Consider the following 26,013-nt stretch of genomic DNA (forward strand, 5'->3'; position numbering starts at 1 on the left):
TCAATCAAAAGAGTAAAATACAAATGACTAGTTTGCATTTAGTGGCTATTTTTAAAAGAAACGTAAGAACCACTGTCCTTTTTTTGTACAATTAGGCAAATTCATTTTCTTTTGCATCGTACACATGGGCGGTTCTGGGCAGGGGCCAACAGGGGCCAGTGCCCCTGTAATAGTGAGCTTGGTCCCCCCTGTGGCCACCCCTCCAAAAGGAAGAGCCCGCCCTAATAACATACACAGTATTTGACTCAACAACCTGACTCACAATCTAGTATTAAATACTGTTGCTGAAACAAATTTAAATCATGGTATTTTATGTTCTGGTGTTTAATGATGTGCGCTACTATTTGGCATAATATATATAGATTTTCTTTGTCTATTTTTCACCTGGGTTCAAAACAGCTTGCCCCAGTTTGCCCCCCCCCCCCCCCCCCCCCCCCCTCCCCCTCAGTGAAAGTGGTCTGGAACCGCCACTGATCGTACAAAATATGATGATTGAAGAGAATTATTGTTTCATGATGAAAACCTGAAATATTTAGGGTGGACAGATGTGCAAAAACTGGAATGGGTTGTTCAAGTTTGATGTGTTTAAGCTTGGGTAAATTTTGTCTACAAAGCTTGGAAAAGAAGACAAGATATTCAATTTAATTAGGGTTTGTTTTGCTTTCTCTTTTTGTTCCATGACAATGAGTAGACATACTATCCTACTCTGATCCTGGAACCTTTTAATTCATGGTTTGCAAAAATGACAACAATATAGCCTAATACAAACTTCAAAGTGAACATGCCGAGAAAGCGAGCACAGGCAGAATGACTTGCTAATTGATGCTCAGAGAAAATGATGAAGCGTGTAACCTTCTCTTGTGGCTTGGACTCAGCAGACCACAGAAGCAAGTCATATTTTCGATAGGCTGTGTGTTTCATTTTTCGAAAGGCTGCAGCAGCACAACAAGAGATACAGCTACACTACAGGTTGTCAAAAAACACGCTCTTGTTGCTTGCAGAAATGACGGATGGTTCAAGTAGAGGTCTTGTTAACTCCCCGGCCTTTAAAAACTAACAGCCCTTTATGTTTTTATTTGATGAAACTTGGAAGTCTCCAGAACCAATAAAGGCGGACTCAAGTGACGTCACGTGAGGCAATTTATTCTAAATGAGACCTACAGCCCACAAGCTCCCCCCCCCCCCCCATTGTAAACCTTTAATGTTTTCTGGTCATAACCCCTCCCTCCCTTCTTTAGTAGCCTATACTTGAGTACTCATTTACTTCCACCTACTAAAAGGACACCACAGGCTATTTGAAACGAGAGTTGCTTTAGCATACTTCTTGTTGATTCTGTCACTTCCTGCAGTCAAAGGAATACCGTACTGGTCGAGTTCTGGGTCTCTGTGCCAGCTCATTAGCATATGAATGGCCGGTCGTCCCCCTTCATGCCATCTCAATGGGCGAAAAAGAGGTGTTTCTATCTATCTGAAAAAGCAGCTGATTCAAGATCCGTTTTTTTGCTCAGTGAAAGTTTCTGCGGATTGGAAGTCACTTCTTACTGGGTGAGTATGGGTTTAAGTGTTTGGTTGAGGTTTGTTTGTTAACTTTGTATCAGGTTGAGAGACTTCTGGTGCATGCACAGAGATTGAAGTTGGAGGAGTAGAAGTAGGAGGTGTTTTTTGTTTTTTTTTGCAAACATTGGTAAATACAGGCACAGTGATGGAAGTGGAGAACAGGTTACAAAAACAGGTCGTGTCGGCTTGGTGACTTCTCCTGCAGGAGCTGAAAGGGTTAAATCCGTAAGCTTTGCCAGCCACACAGCCACTCCCCAAACCTCCAGCTGCTTACCTGGTTTCCCCAGCACCCGGTGACTATCCTGGGAATAACGCGTGAACTTCACCTCGTGGGGGGGGGGAAACGATGAAACATTCGTGAATATGCTCCCCAGTTAGTCTGCTTCCTGTTGGATTTAACTTAAAGAATTGAAACTACAATAAACTTTAGTTTCAGGTAAGTTTCACCGCTTTTGTTTTTTTTGTAGCACCTGTTGCAAGGTGACGCGCCGCTTCGTGAAGGAGACAGTTTGATTCAGCTTGTGTGCGGCACTCGGAGTCATGTAATGGCTGCAGCCTCTCCCAGTACACCCAGTGACTGTGTGTGCATCATAACCCTGTAATTACCAGCTCAGTGTGTTGCTTTAATGGGAGGTTTGTGTGACTCAAACACAGTAAAAGACCCTTAAATGTAAAAAAAACAAAAAAAAAAACTCCTGCGTTTTTAAAACTCTACTCGATGAATGAGCCCCCCTCACACACACACACACTTGTAACAGGACTGTGGACGTGCCAGGACCCCTCAAGTGCACTAATTCTCACCCCCACAATGGAGGGGCCATCACCATGGTGATGTGAGGGGGGCCTGGCCTGACTCCCAACAAGCGGGGCTTTTCGAGCTTTTAGTGCCAGCCCTGCCATGCAGTTGGCGTGTGTGTGCATATGTAATGTGGAGAACTTTCAATTAGCCCAAATGTAGGTCAGTTAATATCCAGGGTGTGTGATGAAGGTTATTCTTACGGGAAGTTAAGTTTGATAATTGGATGACAACTCCAGTTAGGACTGGGAATCCAAAGTTTGTTTAGGTTTTAACTGTACGACTTGCAGGAAGGCGTATAGCTGAGGGCATACTCCGGCCTGTTTTTGTTTTAACAATGGTGTGGTTCTTCTTGTCATTTGTAGGCCTTTACATTACAGTCATTGAGTGTTATCCTTGGAAAAATCTCTCTTAAAGTGGAAGGGTGCCACCTAAAAGTCTAGAAGTAGAACCTGTGTGAATTTGCATTTTTTTTGCCTGTTGAATATGTCTACTCCGGTTTCTAGCTGCAACACCGTACACAAGGCAATGCAGGAGTGTAAATATATGACCCCTCAATGTTCATTTAATGAGGTATTTATAAGGGAACTGTGTTAAGAGCAGTATCCTTTCCAAATCAAACAGACCTATACTGAGTAAAAGCCCTGAATAAGCAATTTCTAGACATCAAGATCAACATCAAGATCAACATCAAGATCAAGATGTACGTTATCGTCCCCAGAGGGACATTTTTCTTGGACTCTGTCCTGCAGTTACAAGAGAATAGTTTTGCTTTTCAAATTCCTCATATGCATAAAAACACCTTCTTGCAGCAGTAACACATGGGCACATTGCACAGCCCCCTGGGCACATCCTGACCTGTTATTCACAATATTACCGGACAATGCGCACAAATGATGTTTGCAGCGTTTCAGCCTCGTCTGAGCGACCTTGAATCTTCTTCCAGAGGGTTTAAAAAAGCTGAAACACAGAGTTAAGAATGCAGGTCGGATCAGACACTATGTCCTGTGCCTGTCTAACAACACACTGCTCATAGAGATGTTTGGAAAGATTTATGGGTTTTATTACACCCATGAAATTCAAAGCAGTCTGCACAAGACGAGTTATCTGGGATTTGAACCGAGTGACCGTACCAGGCTGTCATCTCGTATCTGATCATGCTTTCACAAACAGAAGTGTAGAATAGCAACATCCATTTTTCTGCTGAACGCCATAGACTCCCAGACTGCGTAAGAATGTGTCTCTTCTGTGCTCTTTTAAGGCTGTGGGGGGCTGAGAGCTGAGCTGACGCTTATGCCTTACTGCTATACTAAAATAGCATTTTATTTGATATTACAAAGTGACTCATTAGTATTCAGGTGGAAATGCTTCTTTGTCAGCTGGTGAAATGAAACATGATTTGAGTCAAACAGGTCAACCTTGAGACTTTTGTCTGAAACAGATGTTTGGTGTGACGCTGCATTAAAAAGTTAAGTGTTGTAAACGTTCAGAGTCAGGTACAGTCCTATGAGTTTCTGTGACGACCGATGAATCTCCATCTCTTAGTTGAGATAACCGCCACAAAGGGTTCAATGTCGCATTGATCTTTGGCAACTCAAAGAAAATTTGCCGCACGCTTTCTCCTTCTTGTGAACATCACAGATCTGCTCGTTTGATATTTTAGCGTTTCAACCTATAAGGAGAAAGATAATCCTAAAAGAACCCTTTATGGATCGCTACATAGGAAATTCGTCATCGAGAGAACCTCGCCAACAACGGCAGTTTCATTCCAGCTGCTCCGTCACACAGAATAAATCAAATGCCAAAAAACTGCTCCAACGGGTCGTGTGAGTGTCTCCACATACCTCTGTGTGCACACCTGCCTGGCTGAGCACATGAGTACATGAAGTGTAAATAAGAACAGGTGCGTGCAGCAGCAGAAACGCCTGGTTATCGTCTCCGTTCTGAACTCTTTGAGTTTTATGAGCATTTTTTACCTGAACTGGATGATCTGTACAACCTCATATAGGAGCTGACTGTAGCTGTTTGTTGCTATTGGCCCAAATATAGGACAATATTTTACTCTGAAAATATGGTTTTGGGCTATAGACTATGGTTTTTAGTGAGTTTTTATTTTTATTTTTTACCATAAAGGTTGCAGAGCAAGAGCATGCACGGTTATTAAACATTATCTCATAAGCCTTGAAGGTGGTTCATCAACATTTAAGGCTAAAAATAAAATAGATTCAGACCCATTTATTGAGAATCCACTTTTCTTATTTAGGTAGCTTTAATCAACATCTGTCCTGTACTCCTCTGTAATCCACAAGCAAAATATGAACGCGCTATTTTGTAAGTAATTAGAAAATATTGGCTAATTAATATTGAATTATTCAAATTAAAGCCCCTGTGAGGTTCTTTTAACTGGACGTGAAAAAGACTGATTTTAATACTGATGCTTCTTTAGGACCTACAAAAGCAAATAAGACCCTAAGGAGAAAGATTTACTTGGTTTGGTTATTTTTAATGTCTGCAGCTTCTGCCGCAGGGTAGGTGTCAGAAAGGAAGAGTAACACCACGCTAAAGAAACAGCCCTTTTTCTTTCTTTACATTTTCCAAAACAAATAATCACAGTTAGGTTAACGTTTGACTGTTGAAAGCAGGAGGAGATTTTACACACATACAGGACCCTGCTTTTGGCCAAAGGGGGCGCCAACATTGAGTCAAAGGAGCTTCAGTTATGTGTGAGTTTTCAGAAAATAATGTTTTTTTGTGTGGAAGACATTAAGGCCAAAGCTTGAAAAACGGGTTTAATATTATTTTTTATGTAATGAAGACTCTATAAAAGAACATGGTGCATCTTGTTAATGTACAGATCATCTAAAAGAAGCATCAGCTGGTATTTGTAACGAGCTGCATGAGTCATACACACAGGAATGTCTTTTGTGAGGTTACTGTTTGTAAAAGATATTATGACATACTTGATTTCCTGATTGGTGTTTTGCAGCGGTTTAGTGCAGAGCGGTGTTACAGCTGAAGCATTTATTATACACAAACTGTTTTCGGGTTCACATGCATGCCGACTGTTGATTCTTGCAGTTGCACCAACAAGTGAAGGTGGTATCTTCTGTGAGAGAAAGGAGTTTCCATTTACAGTTTGCTCAAGGAGCATTGCGGCAACTGGTACTAAAATATCCCCCCCGCCTCCTCCCACTCAGAAAACTTTTCCCCTCTAGGTTGAGTGGGAGTAATCTGTCATGAAAAAGTAATATCTGCAGGGTTAAATGTTGGCATGCGGACCCTGGCCTGAAATGAAAAGATAAGAACATGATGAGCTGATGGATTCAACATTTGGCTCTTCTGGAGTTCAACCTGGATTCTGGACTATGAGGCGTGTGATGTAAGAGGGGGAGGGGGGGAGGGGGCGGAGCCAGACTGATTCAATAGCTCGACTGTGTGCTTTGTGGCGTGATTTGGGCCCCAATTTGGTTCCCCATTGTTTGATTGGATGAGTCCTAATGTGGTTAAGTAATCAGGCAGATTGCTGCTTCATGCATTTCTGAGGGCAGGGAGTTGTCTGTCCATTGCTTCTGGATTTCTACGCCAAATCATGCTGGAAAACCTGGTTCACTGCTGCTTCAAAGTCTTATTCTCATGGTATTCAAAAAAACAAGCAGAAAACGACGGAAAAAGACGAAAACTTTGAACACAACTTTATTATTTTTTTTCATTTTTTCTCCATGCAGATTTAAATCATACACCAAACATGCGTAAAAAGCGGATGCAGCTACATCGTTGTAACCCATTTGTTAGGTCACAAGAGTTCAGCAAAGTGGGCGTTACCATCCTGTTTTTAAAGCCATAATAGACCATGTTATGGACAAGAGGGATGAGCTGTAAAAGTAAGAATTGGTTAAGCTAAGTTGATGTGAAATGCTATGAATAGCTTAGTTAGCAAGATATAGAAGAAGTATTTTTAGGTTTCTGTGATATTAAATGGGGAAAACAGCTGACTCCTTAAAGTGTCTTTTGGTTAAACCAAATGCAGAACAAGACTTTGTTTGAATTGCTTTGGTGGCCACTTAACCTCAAGCTACCCACAATTTAAATATGACATGTTTGATCCATTATTTGACTGTAATAATGATTCATAATTTACTAAAGAAGTCAAATCTGTATGAAGAACACTTAGAAGACGCAATAATGACCTTATACCAGCTAGAAGGCTTGTTTGCTTAAGTGTTAAACCAAGTGAAAAGAATGGTCTTCTTCTCATGATCAGACTTTGTTTTTATAAACAGTGGACTTGCCCCCCTACCTGTAGAAAACCAACACAGATTTTAGGCACCAGGTATGTCTTCCCTTTTCAAACCTGAATCAGAATGTGTTAAAAACACAGCGGTGTAAAACTGTAAAAGTTGGCCACATCAAAGTGGAAAATTGTGCAGATAATGTGTTGTATAAAAGAAGGCTATGAGGTGACCTTCATTCTCATGTATAGGCTGATGATGATTGTCAAACATTTCACTGGATACGACATATTTTAGAAGTTACACCAGTCACTTGTTCATCATGCTGCACACCGGAACTAAGAAATGTAAAAGCATGTATTGAAGTATAAACTCGAAAGTCGCCCACAGCTGGCCTGAGGTCTAATTTGAGTTGAACCTGTACACCACAAAACCTCGAGAAAAAAACCAGCTGCTCACTGACCGGCCTGCTGTCTTCAGTCTGGCTAACATTGCCAGTCACAAGTAAAAGGAAGTGGACCTAAAAAAAAAAAAAAAAACACTACACTTCCTGTTTGAAGAATTCACTATGTTTTGAAAAACACATTGTCTCATCAGAATAATCTTTCTGATTGTTGTGGGAAATTGTTGCTTCCCTTTTTTTTTTTCTCCTCCATTGTCGGGTTAGTGACCTCCAATTAGAAGATGGGATAAAGAACACTTTGAAGCCGCCGCTGTGGAGAAAAACCTGATGTCTTTTAGGACCTACTGTAGTTATATAACATCTTTTTTTTAGTATAGCGCTAAAATTAAAGGTGCTATTAAAAAAAAAAACTGTTTCCATTGAGGCGTTTCCTTTTTAAGTAGACTTAAGCAGGAAGTAGGTTGAAGTGCCGTGTAAGGTTTTTTTTTCCTTCCTTTATCTCACCCTCCTCCGTCTTGTTTTCATTGTTCCTGTCTGCTCTTTGTACACTCAGACATTTACCCTCTACCCCTCTATCCATGCATATGTTTACACACAAACACAGACACGCACACACACACACACACCTCATCCAGTCCTCACCCAGTCCTCACACCGTCCCTTCCTGCTGCTATTGTAACACAGCTCGCAGTTCTCTTTTTTTGTCTGGGCTACAAACGGTCACAGCTGCTGCAGAGGAGGATGTGTGCATGAGGGGTGTATGTGTCTGAATCTGCGTTCAGCGTCTCTCTCTCTCTCTCTCTCATCACAACCTGATTGTCTTCACGTGCTTGAGTTTGCTTTCTCTTTTCGACCCATTTGGATTTATGGCTTCCCTAAATAGAGCGGTAAAAGCATGATGGACATGTACTCCAGGGTTTGGTCCGGTCACCAGGCCAAGCGGGGCTTGACCCTGCCGGTGGTTTCTCAGGTAGGTCATCGAAGCAGTTTTTTTGTTTTTTTTCTGCATCATTAAAATTAATTGTCAGTGGTTAGCATGGTAGTTAATATTGGCAGATTTTTTGATAACCAAATGGCTTCCTGCTTGACACGCCACCTCTGCTTGTGTGTCGTTTCCTGAACTTAGTGGAGTTCCAAATAGTGACTGACATTGTTAACATGATGGTTTAGGTGTTTTTTTTAGCCTGTCTTTTCAAGAAGCAATTTGAATGCTTTGGATTCAATCTCAAACATGTATTTTTTAAGCTGAAATAAGCCACAAAAAGCTCTATTCATGGGGTGTGACGGTTTTGTTTATTGACATCTGCTGTGAATGCGCATTCTGAGTAATCAAGTCAACTCTCGGGTATGACATCATCCAGACCTGAGAACAAAGGTTTTAGAAAAAAAACTTAACGGTATCAAGAAAATGAAAATGTCTTTCCAAGTTATTCTGAACTTTTTTGATTGAGACCTACAGCATGCTTCCTTTCATCCTTTCATTGCCCAGGGACAACAGATGGAAATTAGCTAGCTAGCTAAATCTGGTACAAAGCATCTCTTCTCTTCTGAGACTAATGTTTTTTTTTGTACACTGTCCCTGATTCAAATACACGGTATAGAAATTCAACAGTTTGTCTGATCAGTTACCGAACAAAAGGCAAGACTACACTACTCAAATACTCTTTAGAAGTTCTGCAGAATCCTGAAGTGTCTCCAGCTGAATGCAGTGTCGTATCAGGGCCTGCAGGACATCAGTTTGGTCTCAAGTAGTCTGGAGTCAAGACCACTTTTTGGAGGTCTCGGTCTCGTCATGGAATCAAAAGCATTTTTTACTCGGTCTTGTCTTGGTCTCAGACTGGGTGGACTCCACATATACTCTAAATCAAGACCGGTCAAGACCACCACTGAGAGGCTATCTTTCCACGCCATTACTGTGATCAGAAGGAAAACACCCCTTAAACAATTTATAACTTCAATTGATTCATAATTTGATTTTTATCTGGTTACGGCCGCAACCTTCCCTGTGTTACGGTCTAAATGAGTGGCACGCCCCCTGCACACAAGATGATGATTTTTCTGTGATATTTATGGTCTCGGCCTTATTTCGGTATCGCCCTGTCTTGGTCTTGACTCGACCTCAATCTCTAAATGTCTTGGTCTTGTCCCGGTCTCGCATATGTCTTGGTCTTGGTTAGTGTGGTCTTGACTACAACGCTAGATAATTGTGTGTATGACATTTAAAGATCGTACCTGATGCCTCAATAGCTGGTTGAGGTGGAACTTTTAAAAAAAATGTATTTTATGTAAAGTTAAGTGATGCACAGGCTAAGGGGTTGGCTCCACCCAAGAGGATAAAGACACATTTGAGAGGACGTCAGCGTAATTACTTGAAGACAAGAAAAAAATATTTGATTTTTCTAACTGGGCATTAGTCATCGGCCAATCTCTCACCTCATGACATGACATGTGGGACGCCAATGAGTGTGTTTACAATGACTTGAGAATCCTGGTAATGAGCCGTTTCCAGATTTTTATCATACTCAGGATATAGTGTTTACATACACACAGAGAAACATGGTTATGTATACATGATAAATAGCAAATTTGCATTATGCATTGTTTGGCGTCTTCAGGCTTTCACTCAGTATGGAGTCATTTTACTTGGGATGAAACCATCTGTGATTGGAGGGGGAAGGTCGCTTTGTTGGAATTGCTAACAACTCAAAGTGGTTGTTTTTTTAAAAGGGGTCACAAAAATAAACGAGGTGGTGGCTTGTTTAATCTTAAAAATGCATGCAATGGTTTACAAAATCTTAAAAGTAGTGAAGTTATTTAATGTACTACAAGATTTAAGAAAACACAAGAACCTCCAAATTCTACTGAAAGTCTTAGTATGTCACTTTTAGTTGTTCCACTGTGGCCACACATGACGTGATAGTAAAACAATTCATTAAATTTCCCCACAATTCTCAGGAGTCTCTTCTGCCCCTTCATTGAAAAACACCATCCTTGGGTTATCTGAGTGAGACTGACAAAGAGTAGCCAACTTTTATAAACTCAGCAAACAGAATCAGTAATGTTAATGAGACGATAACAATGAAGCTAAAGCTAACACTTGGTAGCATTAATCGTAATAAGAAACTTGTCATTCCTGACAAATTTAGGGTATGGTGGCTAAATCGCCGGTTCATTGAATAAATCAAGAGTTTGAATTAAGTGAGGATTCTTTATGTATTTGTTTTGTTCTAATCAGTGGTGTGAAATCTGGTGCGTTTACTGCTGTGCATCTTCTTGTTCTAGTCGTCCTGGTATTGCACAAAGGACCGGGATGTTCCAGTGTAGCTATTTCGGAGATCAATGATGCAGCTCTTTCATTTCCTCTGTCTGTCTGTGTTTAGTCAATCCGTGTTATTTGGAATCGATGTTTCAGGGTCAGCCGTCTGGTCATCCACATTGATTGCCTCATGGTCATATATCGACATCAATAATGAAGCAGAGTCAGCAAAGTGGTAACACTGGAGAGACAGATTAAAAAAAGTACTAACAGCTGCAAAAGAAGTAAAAATATTTTACTTAAGTCAAAGTAGGAATGAAATGGTTGAAAAAAGGTTTGTGTAAACTGTATTATTGGATTATTCCTACTGATGTGTTTAAATGTGTGAACTTTTTTTACTGTTTTGGGTGAATCAAATTTAAAAACCTTACACACTGCTCATCAGCGTTTACACTTTATTCTTATTAACATGAGTTTGTTAAAATAGAAGAAGAAGAAGCTCTGTATGCACCTAAAAAAAAAAAAAAAAAAAAAGTATACTATAACGCAGGGTTCTGCAAAAGACTAATCTTTGTTTTAGAAAATGCATTTAGAGAAGGTTGCAGTGATCTTTATGCATTTTAAGATTCTTAACTTTAAAGCAGAAAAGGACTCGACTGAGTGAACAGAGCATCACATTTATTTTGTGCCACGCCTACTATCAGATGAATGATTTTCAATATCCATCCATCCTATTATCTATTCCTCTTTTCTCGCTCGGGGCGCTGGAGCCAATCTCAGCTGTCATTGGACGAGAGGCGGGGTACATCCTGGACTGTTCACCAGTCGATCACAGGGCTGACATATAGAGACAAACAACCAGCTGATTTTCAATATTTTCATCTTTAATGTAGTTGAATATACGTTTGCAGTAGAGTGACACTGGAATACACAAGTTAAATACAAAAGTTAGTGTTAAAACAGTGAAGATGTTGTTGTACTTTGCTGCTTTCCACCACTGTCTACATGCTGTATTGCTATATTTCGCTGATGCATATTTAGCACATGCAGATGAGACACATAGCCTACAGGTCTCGGGTCTCGTCAAATATAGACAATGAGGCGAGCCGAGGTAGTTCAGAGTGCGGTCTGAAAGTTTCAGCAGCCCCTCTTTGTGTCTGTGCTATCATGACTGCATTTAAGAAATTCTGCAGGGCGGTCACTGTAAGGAGGAATAATGTTCTCCGAGGAACACAGGTGAGAAAAGAACAACCTAATGAAATATATTGTTGTTTTTATTTAGGGGTGGGTTTCTAACGCACCTGTGACACTAGTTATTGCATCACAGTTCAAGGACAAAGACAGCTTTTCATCGCACCTCAGTTTTACTCAAATTTTGGTTCAACAAACAAATAAGTTGTGACGTCCGATCAGATTTTGCATGTGATGCTGTGGCTCATAAAGAGCTCTTTATATGAAGGTAACATGAGGTGGAAATAACATTTTTCTGCAATTTGTTTACATGCAATGGAAGATAAGACAAGAAAATACCTGATGTGAGAGATAGTTAGAAAATCATCAGACAGAGCTGAATCATTTCCCTAAATTACTTTCTGTAATTTGGGCAAGAAAACATTGGGCAGCAAAATATCTTAAGGGAAAATGTGGCTGTATTGAAGTTGACACCACATATTTAATAATATAAGTTATGTTTTGACCACGGCTAAGTCAAACATTACACTATTTCTTAGTCACCTAGTAGTATAACAGACCATTTAATAGTGTTACAGGATAACATGAGCAACTGAAAACGCTTTGGAGAGCAAAAACCTTTGGTCATGTTAAAGTTAATACCACATATTTGATAACATTAGCAAACATTCAGCTGGAAACACTGTGGATAGTGACATTTTGCCAAGTTACATTTTAATATTAGTTAACATTCAGCAACAGTTAACATTAACATTCAACCTACTCCTAGCTAACAGTGCGACGTGACGGTGTTTCAGGATGAAATAAAGGCAAAGATTCATAGAGTTAACATTAGCATTAACTAATGCAGGGTTGGCACATTAGAGAGGCATAATTCAAAGCTTTCATTACTGTTAGCAAGTCTATGCTAACATGTAAGAAAGATCCAAGTAGAGGTGTAAGTTTAGATAATATTTTGGTAGTGTATGTAGGTACTTCCTCTAGTTAGCCTATATGTAAAACAATAAAATGGTAATTTCAGCTATAGAAGAAGTAGAATGCTAATATAAGCAGTGTTTGAATGTTTTTTCATTTAATTAGCTTTGTTTTAATGTGACTCTGTGAAAGTGTCTTCCAGTATTATTTAGATAGTAGGCTAATCCATTACATAAAAGCAATGGACTTTTTCCTTTTTCTCTTATTCTTATATCTCATCGAGGTTATCATAAAAACACAACAAGCAGAATGACGCAACAGTTGCTTAAGTAGCAACACATTAAAAAACCTTTTGTGTACGGTTTTTGAAATGAGAGCATTCAAGTGTGGTTGTTTTCAAAGCAAGACAATGAGGCTAGAATTTCGTGATAACTTGTTGGAGGAACATCTTTTGTGGTGAAGTGTTTTTTTTTCAGCTGTGGGTTACTTCCTGTGCTCTTTTAGAAGCAGAAGGCTGGTATTTGACACCTCTTGACTTGTCTTTCTTCTTGTGAAATTCAGTTTTTATTCGAAAGGAGAGGTTCTTTGTACGCTGGTTTTACTTAACACAAAAGCACTCTGTATTGTTGGTACATTGCCTTTAGTTCTAGCTTTTCTGATGAACTTGTACTTGTATTTGAGGCTCTAAATTTGCATCATTTGGCCTTTTTACAGGTGGAAAATGAAAGTCTCCGTTCAGCCGTGTATGTCAATGTAGCACAACTCCGCCAAAGCATCTCAGAATCTCCCCCGTCGGCTCCTTCGTCCTACTCTCCTTCATACCTTGATCCAGAGGGATGGGAAGTGCATGTTGACCAGGAAAGTGGACAGGAGTACTACTTTCACCCCTCGACGGGGCGCACCACCTGGGATAGCCCATTCCTAGACTCCCCTTTGGACCCTGAGCCACCTCCGGAAGAGGATCCCTGTTCCCCTTCGCCTCTTCAGTCTCCAGCCCTTTCCCCATCCACCGCCTTCCCCTCAGGGTGGACCTCAGAGTGGGAGCAGTTAGTTGATGAGGACAGTGGTCAACCTTACTTCTACAACCCGATGTCTGGGGAGACGTCCTGGGAGCCTCCAGAGCAGCTGAGCCCGTATCCCGCTCAGACGGAGCCCATGAGCGTGCACAGGTTTCACGAGGAAGGGCCGGTAAGGACAGCCTGGCTGCTCTACTTAGCCCCTCTCTGTCTCCTGTTTTAGCTTCACCCAGGGGAAAGCTGTAAATACAGTCCTTTTTAATGGGTTTAAATCTGCAGCACCTACATAGCAGACAGGGCTCCTTTCCATTATGAAGCTGAAAGCAACAGTGTAGTGTTTCTCCAACAGTATATTGTCCCTTACATAGATTTCAAAAGATGCCAATAACAACATCTCAAATCATATCCCACCAAAGGTGGTTTCAGTAACAACTGTGCTGCCAACAAATGCCCCCTTTCTGTCACATTATTTTCGACCTAGAGAATAATGTTACTGGGCCAAGACAGAAAAATACATTTAGGCCATGAGAACGCTGTGAGATGTTAATCAAAGTCACATAGAGGTCTTTTTACTCTATTTATGGTGTCACAGTGGAAATGAATCAGCTGACATTATGCAATGAGATGTAGCAACTGTTCAACAAACTCTGCAAGTGTCTTGAATTAGTTGGTTTCTCGGAAATAGATAAAGTATAAAAACAATGCTGCTTTCATGTTTGTATGTTAACCATGCAGCTAGAAATTAGTCTAGAGTGAAGTCTAAAATCAGAGAGATGCTGCTAGCCGGGCTCTGTCCAAAGTTAGAACCAAGAACCAAGAGGCAACTGTGCTTTAAAACCTTAAAGGTCACATTTTAAACTCCTTTTCAACAAGTTTAAATAAGTCTCAGAGTTCCCCAAAACATGTCTGTGAAGTTTCTTGTTCTAAATCCACTCTGATCCTGTATTTGATCATGCCTATAAACCCCTCTATTTCCGCCCTGCTCAGAACAGGCTGTTTCTGTGTCTGTAGCTTTAAATAAACAGCAAATGAGCTGTGTCTGACCACACCCCCCTCTCTGGAAGGAGATGTGGCTTTCGCTTTCATGCACATTGCCATTTTGTTTACGGTGAGAAGGCAGACTCAGAGGGCAGAACAAACACCTAGCTGTGGGAGTGTCACCCACCTGGGGGAGGGGCTACTGCCCTTTGTGATGTCATGAAGGGAAAATCTCCAAACGGCCTGTTTGAGCACACATTTTCTGAAAAGTGGAGCAGGCAAAAGACAGAGAGGATAGACTTTTCTCATGATAGGGGGATTTGTATGTTTGTTTGTGGGCAGAAGTTAAACTGTTAATACGACAATTTGTGGGCTTTAAAGGTCACATATTGTACAAAATACACCTCACCATATTTATCTAACACTAATATGTGTCTCTAGTGTGTCATATTAGTGTTAGATAAATATGGTGAGGTGTATTTTGTACAATATGTGACCTTTAAAGCCCACAAATTGTCGTATTAACAGTTTAACTTCTGCACATGTAAAACAAACACGATTCAACCACCCAGAGTAGTCAAAGCAGTCTTTGTGCTTTACAAAGCTAAATGACTTATAGTTTGACCCTTCAAATTTACCCAACAGACATTAGAGTATTTATCGTCTTATCTAACTCTTGGAAAGAAAGCGAGTTAGAGTATTTCCCCAGATTCAAACTATCCCATTCAACAGGGAGGAAAAGAAGAAGAAAACATTCATCCCACGACTTTGAGTTGATGCAGAAAGTCAAAGGGACACTATATTTTTTTATAAAGCACGTTGTGTTTTCACCATTTTTTCCACCCCAGCCTCCTCTACCTGAAGAGGACTACCCTGCAGAGGATTACCCAGCTGGAGAACAGCCAGAGCCCTCCGATATGCTCCTTGCGACAGGCCCTCCCACCCTCCCTAAAGAGTACACACTGAGCCATGTGAGCAGGACCATCATCCCGAGGGCCAGCCTTGACCGCAGCACCCACAGTGGCTGGAACCTCAATGTGGATCCCAGCGGGACCTGGGTGTTCACCAGTGAACACTCCCCTGAGCAGGTACATCCACACTTCAGGGCTGTACATTTTATTAACAGCAATGACATCAAAATGATTTTGGGTAACAGTTTAGGTGCCACGGTAGCTGTGTGGTTACAGCACATGCAAAATAAGTGGAAGTTATATATATTTTTATATATAGATATTTTGGTTTCTAGCCCTGTTTCCTGCTGACTTCTTTGCGGCCGAACTGCCAAAAACAGCTGAAAATTCCCCTTAAATTCATCTTTAAAAAACAGACAATTCACACTTGAATCAGGGTATTTACTTTGCAACTTGTGAGGTTTCAAATAAGCTGGAAGGAGAGTCATTGTCTGATTATCAAAATGCTTTGGAAAGTCAACAAAAGTGTTGATACAGCCATTCTCTTTTTTAAAGTGGTGTGTCAGACGGGTACCAGACAGTCATCAGGCGTTGTTCTTCCATTCAACAGGAATGTCAACATCATTCTGTATTTACAGTGCTGAGTAATATTGATTTTTAGAACAAGAGGCTTTAGGTAAATGTCTCTGCAACAACAGAAGCTTCACCAGCTCATAATGCACAGAGGACCATGACACCCTCACTACTTTATGCCTTCTGTTTATTACCATCACTGTAGGATATCATTGTAGAGGAGAAACATAAAAGCCAGTCAGCTGAGGCTATGTAGATATGTTCAACATCTTTCTTTGGGAAAGAAAATTAGTTTTCAAAATCATCGTAATGAAAACATTTTCTTTTCTAACAGTGGATTAAGTCGGTGGACGATCGAGGGCAGACCTACTACTATCTGAGGGGCGGCTCCAAGTCTCAGTGGAACCTGCCTGAGGTAAATAAAAAAAACATTCAGGAATTATGATCGATGAAAAACTGTTTCCGCTTTGTACGGAAATGAGATGGAAATGTGTATCGAAGTAGAGTCAAGTCGATCTTGTCTGGTGAAAAGTAAAACAGGTCACATCATCCCTCAAGGTTTTGAGTTTTTGTTTCTAAAATGGAATTAAAAACTGAACACTGTTTTGGTCCCTTCAGGCCCCTGTAGCTCCTGGCCAGTCCAGGATGGAGAATGGAGTCGAGGCAGACAACGTGTCAGTCATCAAAAACTGGAGACACACCATGGGACCCGCACAGCTCAGCCCAGCCCTGGACGACCGGGTAAACACTCACTCTCTCACACTCACTAAGACACACTCACTAAGACACACTCAGACCTGCATGTACATGCAAACACCGTCTCACACACTCAGGGTGTGTCAGCCGGCTTAAACTGAAAGCTTCAGTCAGGCAGAAGTAGTTCGGGTGAGTCCCTGCTTTATGAGCGGCACTCCCATGTTTTTAAACCCTTATTTAGCAAGGCAAATCAGCTGCAGTGCACTCACATTCACAGTGACAGTTCCAGCTCAGAGCTGCACGGGGACAGATACAGAAGTTCACAAACAAAATACAAATGAGGGATTTTTGCTCTTGAGACAGTCAGGTCAAGGGCATTCGGGCTCGCCGGGTGGGGCTGGAGCTGATCCCAGCTGTCACTGGGCGAGAGGTGGGGTACACCCTGGACTGTTTGCCAGTCACAGGGCTGACATGTAGAGACAAACAACCAGCTACCCTCACATTCACACCTACGTTATCACAAGTCAACCCAGCGAGCATGTCTTTGGACTGTGGGAGGAAGCAGGAGTACGGGGAGAGAACCCACACATGCACAGGGAGAACATGCAAACTCCACACAGAGAGGCTTCTGACCGACAGAGATTTGAAACCAGGAACCTCCTCGCTGTGAGGCAACAGCGCTAACCACTGCACCACCGACGGCGTAAAATGATAAATTTAAACTCCTATGTGACACTAGTTTTACCTCGACTTCAACTCAACTGATAAATGTCGTCTTTTTTATTATAATGACAAACATAAGTGTAAGTTAGGACTACATTGTCTTGATTTAAAGTTGTGATAGTGATTTTTTTTGTCTGTTGATTCAAGGCTACATACATGAAGAGAAATAACATCAAATAGGACAAACAAGAGAGACAATGTACATGGGAATAAGTGAGCCGCAATACAGAAAAACCTCAGAGTTTTTTTTATTTTTTAAAGTTGTTAAACTAAGAGAATAAAGCCAGAAATTGAAAACGTTTCTTTTAAGAGAATAAAGTCATAACGGTACAAGTATAACATTGAAATATTACAAAAATCAAGTTGTAATTTTATTGTAATTGGTTATATTAGGCTGATAAAGTCGTGATTTCAGGTTGTTACTCTATAAAGTAATAAATCGATCTTTATTGTCATAGCTGTAAAAAATAATGACAGACAGTTCAGCAGCTCTTTGTCAGTGGCAGCACAGACAAAAACAAACAACATCACTAAACACACAGATAACTTTAAAAGCAGAACATAGAAATGTGTGCATGAAGGGTAAATAAGGAACTGAGCAACATCTGGCCTTACACAGAAATGCAAGAGTTGTCATAGATTTGTTCTTTTATTTCGCTTTCATTTCAGTGTTAAAAACTGCAGCTACTCTCGGGGACTGTGTGTGAATTGCGCAAAGAAACGTTGAACTTCTTTGCTCGCTTGTGGTTGTCACTGAGAATGAATGGTAATATTCTCCGCTGCTGTTCGTTCGCTGTTATTCAGAGATTCGTCCCGACTCACCGGAGGAACACGTCCGACTACAGCAGCGACAGCTCCAGCACGGGAAACTCTCCGGAGACGCAGCACAACGTGAGTGAGCCGTTTTTCTTTTTCAGCCGGTTCTGCTGATACTCTTTACACTGCAGAATAACACATGGATGAACTGTGTTTTGCTCTTGAATGACGCTCTGTGTGTGTGTGTGTGTGTGTGTGTGTGTGTGTGTCTCTCAAGGCGTTTGGGTTTAGACCCTGGAGAAGCCCCTATTATCTGACGTCCAGGTGGCTGCGCTACAACGTGGGTTGTTAGTTTGAGCGCTCACCTGAGCTTTCATGCATAGATAGCGGAGTCTATCTATGACGGGCAAAAGGTGTAGATCACTCAGGAGGCATGTGTTGCACTGGAACTGATGTTTTCATTCATTGCATCAACATGAGTCCGTTCCTTTAAGTGCTGCCGTTTCACATAAATCAGAATCAGAAATACTTCGGCTAATTTGTGAACGGTAGCAACTGCAACGGGCTGCATGCACGCTCAGCGCATGCACACGTTTTTCTTTTCGTTTTTATGGCTTTTTTTTTTTTAAATTTAAAGGAGATCTATTTTACTCACCTTCACCATTGATTATGTCAGTGTGGGTAGCATATTGAGTAGCGTTGCGAGACTTGTAGCTCAAAAACCTCCTTATTTATCTGTTACTGGGGGAAAGGGCCACAGGTTAGATTTGAGCTGCCCGCTTGGAGGACTATAGCCTCCGTACATGGGGCGTGCACACTAACCACTATGCCCCGAACATGTTGATTTATCTACCATGATGTCAAAGTATTGCTCAATTCAACTATATCTTCATTTGTAACAGTAAGCCGACCAATAAAGAAGAAAACGTCGTAATCTTTGAGTCCCCATTCCTCTAAGAGAGGCGCCCTTTTATTGTGACTTGTTTTTTTTTTGGTACAATCTTGGGTAGGGGAGGCCCAGCCCTCCCTTCTCCTCATGCACACATAACTTTCTCAGTTTAATTCTTGGCCTTTTCCCACTCCATAGAAAAGTCTTTACAGTGTCATCATACTGCTTAAAAATCATAGATGGTATTTTGACGGGCAACATCATACTACTGTAATTAAACTGTGGTGCAATTACCATTTTTATTATGTTAACTTTTCCCAACAATGTGAGTTTGATCTTCTCCCACTTATCAAGGTTTGTCTTCATTTTTTGAAGTAATGGGTCAAAATTCAACATTACTATGTCTCCTGTGTCCTGAGCAAGCTTAATGCCAAGATATTTCAATCCCGTTCGAAACGCATTTGAAGTTAAACTTCTCTACCATAAATGGGAGACATGAATTAGAACGAGGCATTGCCTCCGACTTATTCCAGTTAACAGTGTAACCTGAAAACTTTGGATTGGATAGTGTCCATCAGATTTGGTAGGGATGCCAGAGGGTATCCCTTGGCGTGTACCTCTGGTCAGCTTACAAAATGGGGACACCACCCCGTTTGTCATTACTGCCCTTTTATGTGACCTGAAATGAGGATGGATGTGTCTTTCATATCATTACATAACTTCACTTTATGTTTCAGCTTTAATGTTTACAAATGCTCTCTTTTTTTTTTTTTTATCAACAACTAAGGATCTTTTTCACATTCTCAGGTGCAGAACTTGGAGAAAGCAGGAATTCTCAACAAAACTAAAGTTTCTGAGAACGGCAAGAAAGTAAGGTGCGCTGAAATTCCCTCCGAGGTCTCTTGTCCTTGCAGATGTGACAAACTCAAGTTTCAGTTTTTTTTAGTTTTTTTTTTGAGTCTGGGTCTGTTTTGGTGTCCTGTGTCATCCGTCCCCCCTCCACACACACAAAGCTCCCCCACACACTTTGTTCTGAGGTCTGAGATTCTCTGCTTTCAGGAAAAACTGGACCCAGACGTGGACGGTTCTCCTCGGGGGAGTGTTGACGTTCCACAAAGACCCGAAGTCTACAGCACCGGGGGCCTCGGTAAGAAATACACCGAGTAATAACAGAACATACACAAGTAGATGCACTCGTGTTAGCTTAGGGAAAAGTGGCATGAGTGTGATCTGTGCAGGAATGCAACTAAGCAGATTTACCCGAGTTCTGTACATATGTAGAAATCTCAGGTGCTTTATACTTTATACTCCTAAAGCACTTAATGTCAGAGGGATCCATCGTTCTTTTAGCTCCACTGCATGTTTCTGCCGCCTTTATAACTTATTTACTCACTAGAAATAAAAGCGTGTGCATGAAAACATCCAAAAAGCTTTTAAAGGAAGAGTGTACGACTTCTTGATCCAGTCGATGTCGCCCTTGAGCTCCGGCATGAAACCAAAAACCCTAAATGCTGTTTGGCCACACCTCCTGAATGCTGCTCAAGTTGCATTCTGAACATTTCTGTGAGGGGTTGTTGCTAAGTGACGACAGAAATAACTTTTTTTACTTTTTATATGATTAAGTACAGTCTGAGAGTTTCAATACATCGCCCCATTCTTTCCCGTGTACTCTCCACTTTGGCGTCCTGTTTCACACCTCACTGAGAAATCATGACACCTGCAGAGTGAAGCCGGCGACGAGCCCTGAGGCTGCAGGGTGACAGGGACATTTGCGGCTTTTGTTCGAGCGTGGCTCATTTTCTTGGAATGTGGCGCCGTCAGTTACGTAAACAGCTGTTTTTTTTCTTCTTCTTCTTCTTCTCTGTGCAGAACAAAACCAATCAGATAGTCCCGGAGGTGACGGTGGACCTGCGGGGAGCCACGATTGGCTGGGCCTCGAGGGACAAATCCAGCAAGAAGAATGTGTTAGAGGTGTGTTTTGTTTGTAAAGCGTGTCATTCTGTGAAGGCTTGGATCAGATGCGAATAAAACCTGTGCTTCTATTTTTAGCTCGCTTACTTCCGTGTAAGAGCGACCTCTTATCTTTACTGAGTATTTCTGCTTTTCATGTGAGCGTCTGTTTTTGTATCAGAAATGAGAAAGTATTGGGGTTGTGTGCGTTATCATTAAACAACAAATCAAGTTGATTGCTGTACTCTCTCTCCTCCAGTTAAAAGGCAAGAACGGCGTGGAGTTTCTGATTCAGTACGACACAGAGAGCATCATCAGCGACTGGCACAAAGTCTTAGTGGACACCATACGACAACTGGTGAGTCTGATGCAAATGATCAGAGGCGCTGCTCGTCAACAAGCCAGGCAGGCAACTGCTTGGGGCCCCATGCAAATTGATGAATTACCCCCGCTTACTGAAGAAAAACTTGAAAACCACAGCAGTGGCTCAGAATGTGCAAATTTTGCAATGCCATTAGGAATCCTCCTTAAGGGCGCCCCATCTGACGGCACTCACTCATATAATAAAAATGACTGAATGATGCTCGTCCATCTCTAAATATGTGTAAGAGACACTTTAACAACATAACTTCTGCTAAAACATGTCGTTATTGTCTGATTGTTTAGAACATGGTGGGGATGTCTGGAGGGGCCGTCTGTGAATTTTAAGCCACGGGCTCCAACAAACTTGAGAATCGCCCCTGCAAATTATTGTCTATTTGGATGGCTTTTTTTTTTGTATCAAAATTACACCAAGTACCCAACCCTCAGGATCAAACATGACACCAAAGTGACAAAGCTACAGTGTTCATATGTTACTTTAAAGGACACCTACAGCTTTGTCTTCAACCACATATTCTGTCTTCTCTCCCAAGCTTGGCAAATTAAAACTACAACAAAATCAGTTCTCTTTCGGAAGCACAACTCCAGTTATCATCGTCAAGATTATTCAGTTCTTTAGTCTGTAAGTGAGAGACATTTCCTCTCCTAACCTTCTTCATAGATCAAGATGTTTCTGTCTGAAAGTGTTTGACGCTTTTGTGTCTGAGAGACGATGGAGCTGCGAGTGTCTGTGACTCAAAACAAAAGTGCATACAGCAGATTGATTCACTAAAATGTAAACATAAGGACATTTTTTAAGTCGTATTTTTTGGGCCATGTTCACTATTAGTGGAGAGGACAGCTGATGAGAGATGGAAATGTTTGGAGGAGAGAGTGGGCCGAGGCTGGATTCAAACCCACGGCTGCTGCGACGAGGACTATTTCCTCTGTACATGGGACGGGCTTTACGGCACCCCAGATAATGACATTTTTGAAGAAAATGACTTGCAATATGTTGATTTGCTTTGTAAATAACCCTCATGGACCGTACAATTTAAGAAGTCTAAGAAAAATGCTTTCAGGACTGAGCTGAAGACGAACACAACTTCAGAATAAAACTGGGGAAATAAAATGTCACTTAATAACTTGTTTTCACAATGATAAATAAGGCTTTTTGATATTGATAAAGTCATGCTCATATGTGCGTAACTGCAGGCCACAACATGTTTGATGGACTCTCTTTCTTTGTATGTGTGACCATCAGGAGTATACGGACCATCATTCAGACGAGGAGGACAGCGAGCTGTATGAAAAGATCGCCATCACAGAGCGGGACGACAAGGTCGCAGGAGGTATTGACAAGAGAAGATGTAAGATGAAAAAGAAAAACGTTACAGTGTTTACCATCGGACTGTGTTTGATGGGTTGATATCACGCTGTAAATACTATTTCAACGTCTGAAATTGCTTCTTCTTGTTTTTTTTGTTTTTTTTTGGGGATTAGCCTCCAAACCGAGCGTCGCTCACTCGTCCAGCTCTGCAGGAGAAACGGATCAGAAGAGGGTTCGGACCAAGCTGATGAAGTTCCTCATGAAGCGTCCCACGCTGCAGTCTGTCAAAGAGAAGGGCTACATAAGAGGTGACTTCACACAGCTAGGGCATAAAGTCTGTGTTTTAGACGGGGGATGATTTTTATAAGGACGCTAAAGGGAAAAGTCATGAAGAAAAATCAAGTCAGAGTAAGAACATGAAACAAGCAATTAAAACAAATAAGGAAAAAATGATGACACAATAATAATAATAATAATACAGCAGCTGAGCCAGGAACTTCACAACGTTATTTCATTTTAAACATTTGTTTATTTTTTGGTTACGTGTCAAGACCTTTCCGTAGACTTACTGTATGCAAGAGACTAAAAGCCTGATTAGAAATATGGACATTAGATAGTCAGTACAGTATGGATACATTTCCAAAACGGCCATCATTATATCTAATCATAGTTGTAGTGAGCTTCAATATGTTCATCCCAGCTGTTCTTTAATGTTGATTTAGAATTGGAAATACTCTCCATGTTTTACATAAACTAGTAAAACAGGAAACCCTTTCTCTTCATTTGCGTACTGCCCCTTTTTTAAATATCCGGAGGTAAATAACATAAAGCTTATATTGTGTCAGAATGCCAAGTTATTCTATAACCTTGAATACAAGAAAGATGCTGGTTTACTCCTGCTCATAATGTTTTTATTCCTTGTAGAAAATGTGTTCGGTTGCCAGCTGGCCACGCTGTGTGCACAGGAGAGGACGACCGTTCCTAGTTTTGTAGAAAAATGCATCAAAGCAGTGGAAAGAAGAGGTGAGCTACTCTGTTTCTACCATTTTTTAAAATCAGGTTGCAGTACTTTTACTGAGGTAAAGTTGAGTAGAGGCTGACCTACTGGTGCTGCTGTGTTGATGTGCAGGTTTGGACATTGATGGACTGTACAGAGTGAGTGGGAACCTCGCTGTCATTCAGAAACTACGCTACAAGGCCGACCATGGTAACGTTTACTCACTTCAATACTTCCCCAAATGGCTGCATATGCAGAAAAAAAAGCAAATTTTAAAGTGATGGGATGGATCCAGTACTGTATTTTGCTTTAGATGTCAGCGCCCCCTGCTGTGCATTAACGCTCTGTGCATCTGTTGTGTTCAAACAGAGGAGCTGGACCTCGAGGACGGCCTGTGGGAGGACGTTCACGTCATCACCGGAGCACTGAAGCTGTTTTTCCGAGAGCTTACTGAGCCGCTTTTCCCTTTCAGCCACTTCAATGACTTCATCACCGCCATCAGTGAGCAGATTTTAAATCAATAAAATGTCCTGGTTGCCTCATTTTGATTATATTCATGATGGATTCATCTTTTTTCTAAAGGGATTCCTGATTACAACACAAAGTTGGATTGCATTTATGAACTGGTCAGGACACTTCCGGCTCCAAATCATGACACCATGAAACTCCTTTTTGGACATTTATACAAGTATGTGTTGTTACCAGGTCAAAACTGTGTTCATGTTAGAAAAATTACAACACTGAAAAAAAAGTTTAGGAAACATATTTTTGCAACGGCAGACCTGGACAATTTTGAAGTGAGATGATGTTTCTGTAACGGATTATAAAAAGCTAGATTTCAACAAATACAACCTTACATTTGGCCATACCATTTTAGTAATTAAATATTTATATTATACATGTTCCTTTAACTCTTGAGGGTTGTACTTAAGTTAAATGTACCTGATAAAATAAGTCCCTTTCTTTTGTCCGACAGGTTGATTCAGCACGGCGAGGACAATCGAATGACGGTGCAGAATGTGGCGATCGTTTTTGGCCCGACTCTCCTCCGCCCGGAGATGGAGTCCTCCAACATCGCCATGCACATGGTCTTCCAGAACCAGATAGTGGAGTTCATCCTGAATGAATATGAGCATATCTTCTACTCCAGCTAGAGCAGCGGCTAGCTGACATTGCAGACACGGGCGGACGTCCCAAATCGAGTGCTAGATTTAAGTTCTGCATGAACATCATAAGCTTCATTGCAACACCCGAAACAAAACTCCTCTTGGAAAAAAAATACATGAAAGGGCTCTTCAAGTTTTCCTTTGTCAGAATATTTGAGGTTTAACCAGGTGAAAAGTAGGCGAAGAGATCTTCATATGAGCACATTTGAAGCATGTTTAACATCACTCATGTCCAGATTTACGTCATAAGAGGCTAACACTTAGAAAACTAGAGCGATCTTTGGCAGTATTGTTGGATTAGAAGTCAATCCTAACAGGTGTGGTCTAGATTCTTGTGTTAGAGATGCTGAGCTTGTTGTGATGGTGGAAGAAGGACTGTGTCAAATTGCTCTTGCTCACCTGAGCCTGCGTTGTTCTTAATCTCACAAAGTCACCTTCTGTGTTTTAAGATTTTATTTTGTCTTCACTGCAGCGACGACAGAAAACCTGGACAAATGCATTAACGCTCTCTTTTCAGTTGTTAAACAGTAGCTTCCATCTTTATTTTAAAAACTTTTTTAAATTGCAGGCCCAGTATATCACATGCCAACCACTGAGATTGTATTCTAATATTGGTTTTTTTTGTGTTCAGCAGTCTCATTTTTACCTGTGAATTTTATTGTAATATAGAAATGTATAAAAAGAAATATTAATACAAATATCTGGCTGTGAAGTAGATGACGACGTAGAATACTTGGGCAACATATAAAGTGTATTTTAAACCATGCTTCATGTGAAGAAACTGTACAATAACTCCTTACGAATATAAAACTAGTCATGCATATGTTGACTGTTGGCAGTCAAAACAGTGTGATTATGAAACAGACATGTGGATTCTAGAGAAGATTTATAATCTGTAAATAGGAATAGATGGCATATTTATGCTAAAAGGCGTCGAGAGGTCACACGTTATACAATAATAAAAAATAACTTTTTAAAAAATGGTATGCTGTTTATTTATTTTGGTCAAAAAGCACATGAAAGGGGGTGCTGGTAGCCTAGTGGTGTGTGCGCCCCATGTGGGGAGGCTGTGGTCCTCCAATGCGGGCGACCTGGGTTCGGTCCAACCTGTGGATCGTTTCCCGCATGCCCACTCTCTCTCTCTCTCTGTCTCCCTTTCTGATAACATCCAACCTCCTCACTGTGACGCCTTGTCTGTTTTGTTCAACTGTATGACAATAAAATAAAATTGTAAAACTCACAAAAGCACTAATATATAAAAAAGCAGTTGAGAAAATTGGGTAACACTTTATATTAAGGTGCTTGTAATAAGCATTAAGTC

General features: G+C 41.0%; 1 protein-coding gene across 2 annotated transcripts in view; it reads left to right on the plus strand.

The window, feature by feature from the left end:
* The window catches only part of arhgap27 (Rho GTPase activating protein 27), a 29,652-nt gene extending 3,976 nt beyond the window's left edge, over window positions 1–25,676 (plus strand). The window contains exons 4-19 of one of the 2 annotated variants that reach the window (XM_065949752.1): window positions 13,062–13,535; window positions 15,190–15,429; window positions 16,160–16,240; window positions 16,444–16,566; window positions 18,049–18,135; window positions 19,697–19,764; window positions 19,949–20,036; window positions 20,759–20,860; window positions 21,099–21,197; window positions 22,464–22,551; window positions 22,703–22,837; window positions 23,454–23,552; window positions 23,659–23,736; window positions 23,896–24,027; window positions 24,109–24,214; window positions 24,503–25,676. In XM_065949752.1, coding sequence (XP_065805824.1) covers window positions 13,062–13,535; window positions 15,190–15,429; window positions 16,160–16,240; window positions 16,444–16,566; window positions 18,049–18,135; window positions 19,697–19,764; window positions 19,949–20,036; window positions 20,759–20,860; window positions 21,099–21,197; window positions 22,464–22,551; window positions 22,703–22,837; window positions 23,454–23,552; window positions 23,659–23,736; window positions 23,896–24,027; window positions 24,109–24,214; window positions 24,503–24,680 — 2,178 coding nt within the window. In that variant the 3' untranslated portion in view covers window positions 24,681–25,676. Of the gene's footprint in view, window positions 1–13,061; window positions 13,536–15,189; window positions 15,430–16,159; window positions 16,241–16,443; window positions 16,567–18,048; window positions 18,136–19,696; window positions 19,765–19,948; window positions 20,037–20,758; window positions 20,861–21,098; window positions 21,198–22,463; window positions 22,570–22,702; window positions 22,838–23,453; window positions 23,553–23,658; window positions 23,737–23,895; window positions 24,028–24,108; window positions 24,215–24,502 lie in introns of both variants that reach the window. The other variant, XM_065949751.1, reaches the window with a different exon arrangement.
* The last annotated feature ends 337 nt before the right edge of the window (window positions 25,677–26,013 follow it).

This window comes from Labrus bergylta, chromosome 21, assembly GCF_963930695.1.
Source record: "Labrus bergylta chromosome 21, fLabBer1.1, whole genome shotgun sequence".
NCBI lineage: Eukaryota > Metazoa > Chordata > Actinopteri > Labriformes > Labridae > Labrus > Labrus bergylta.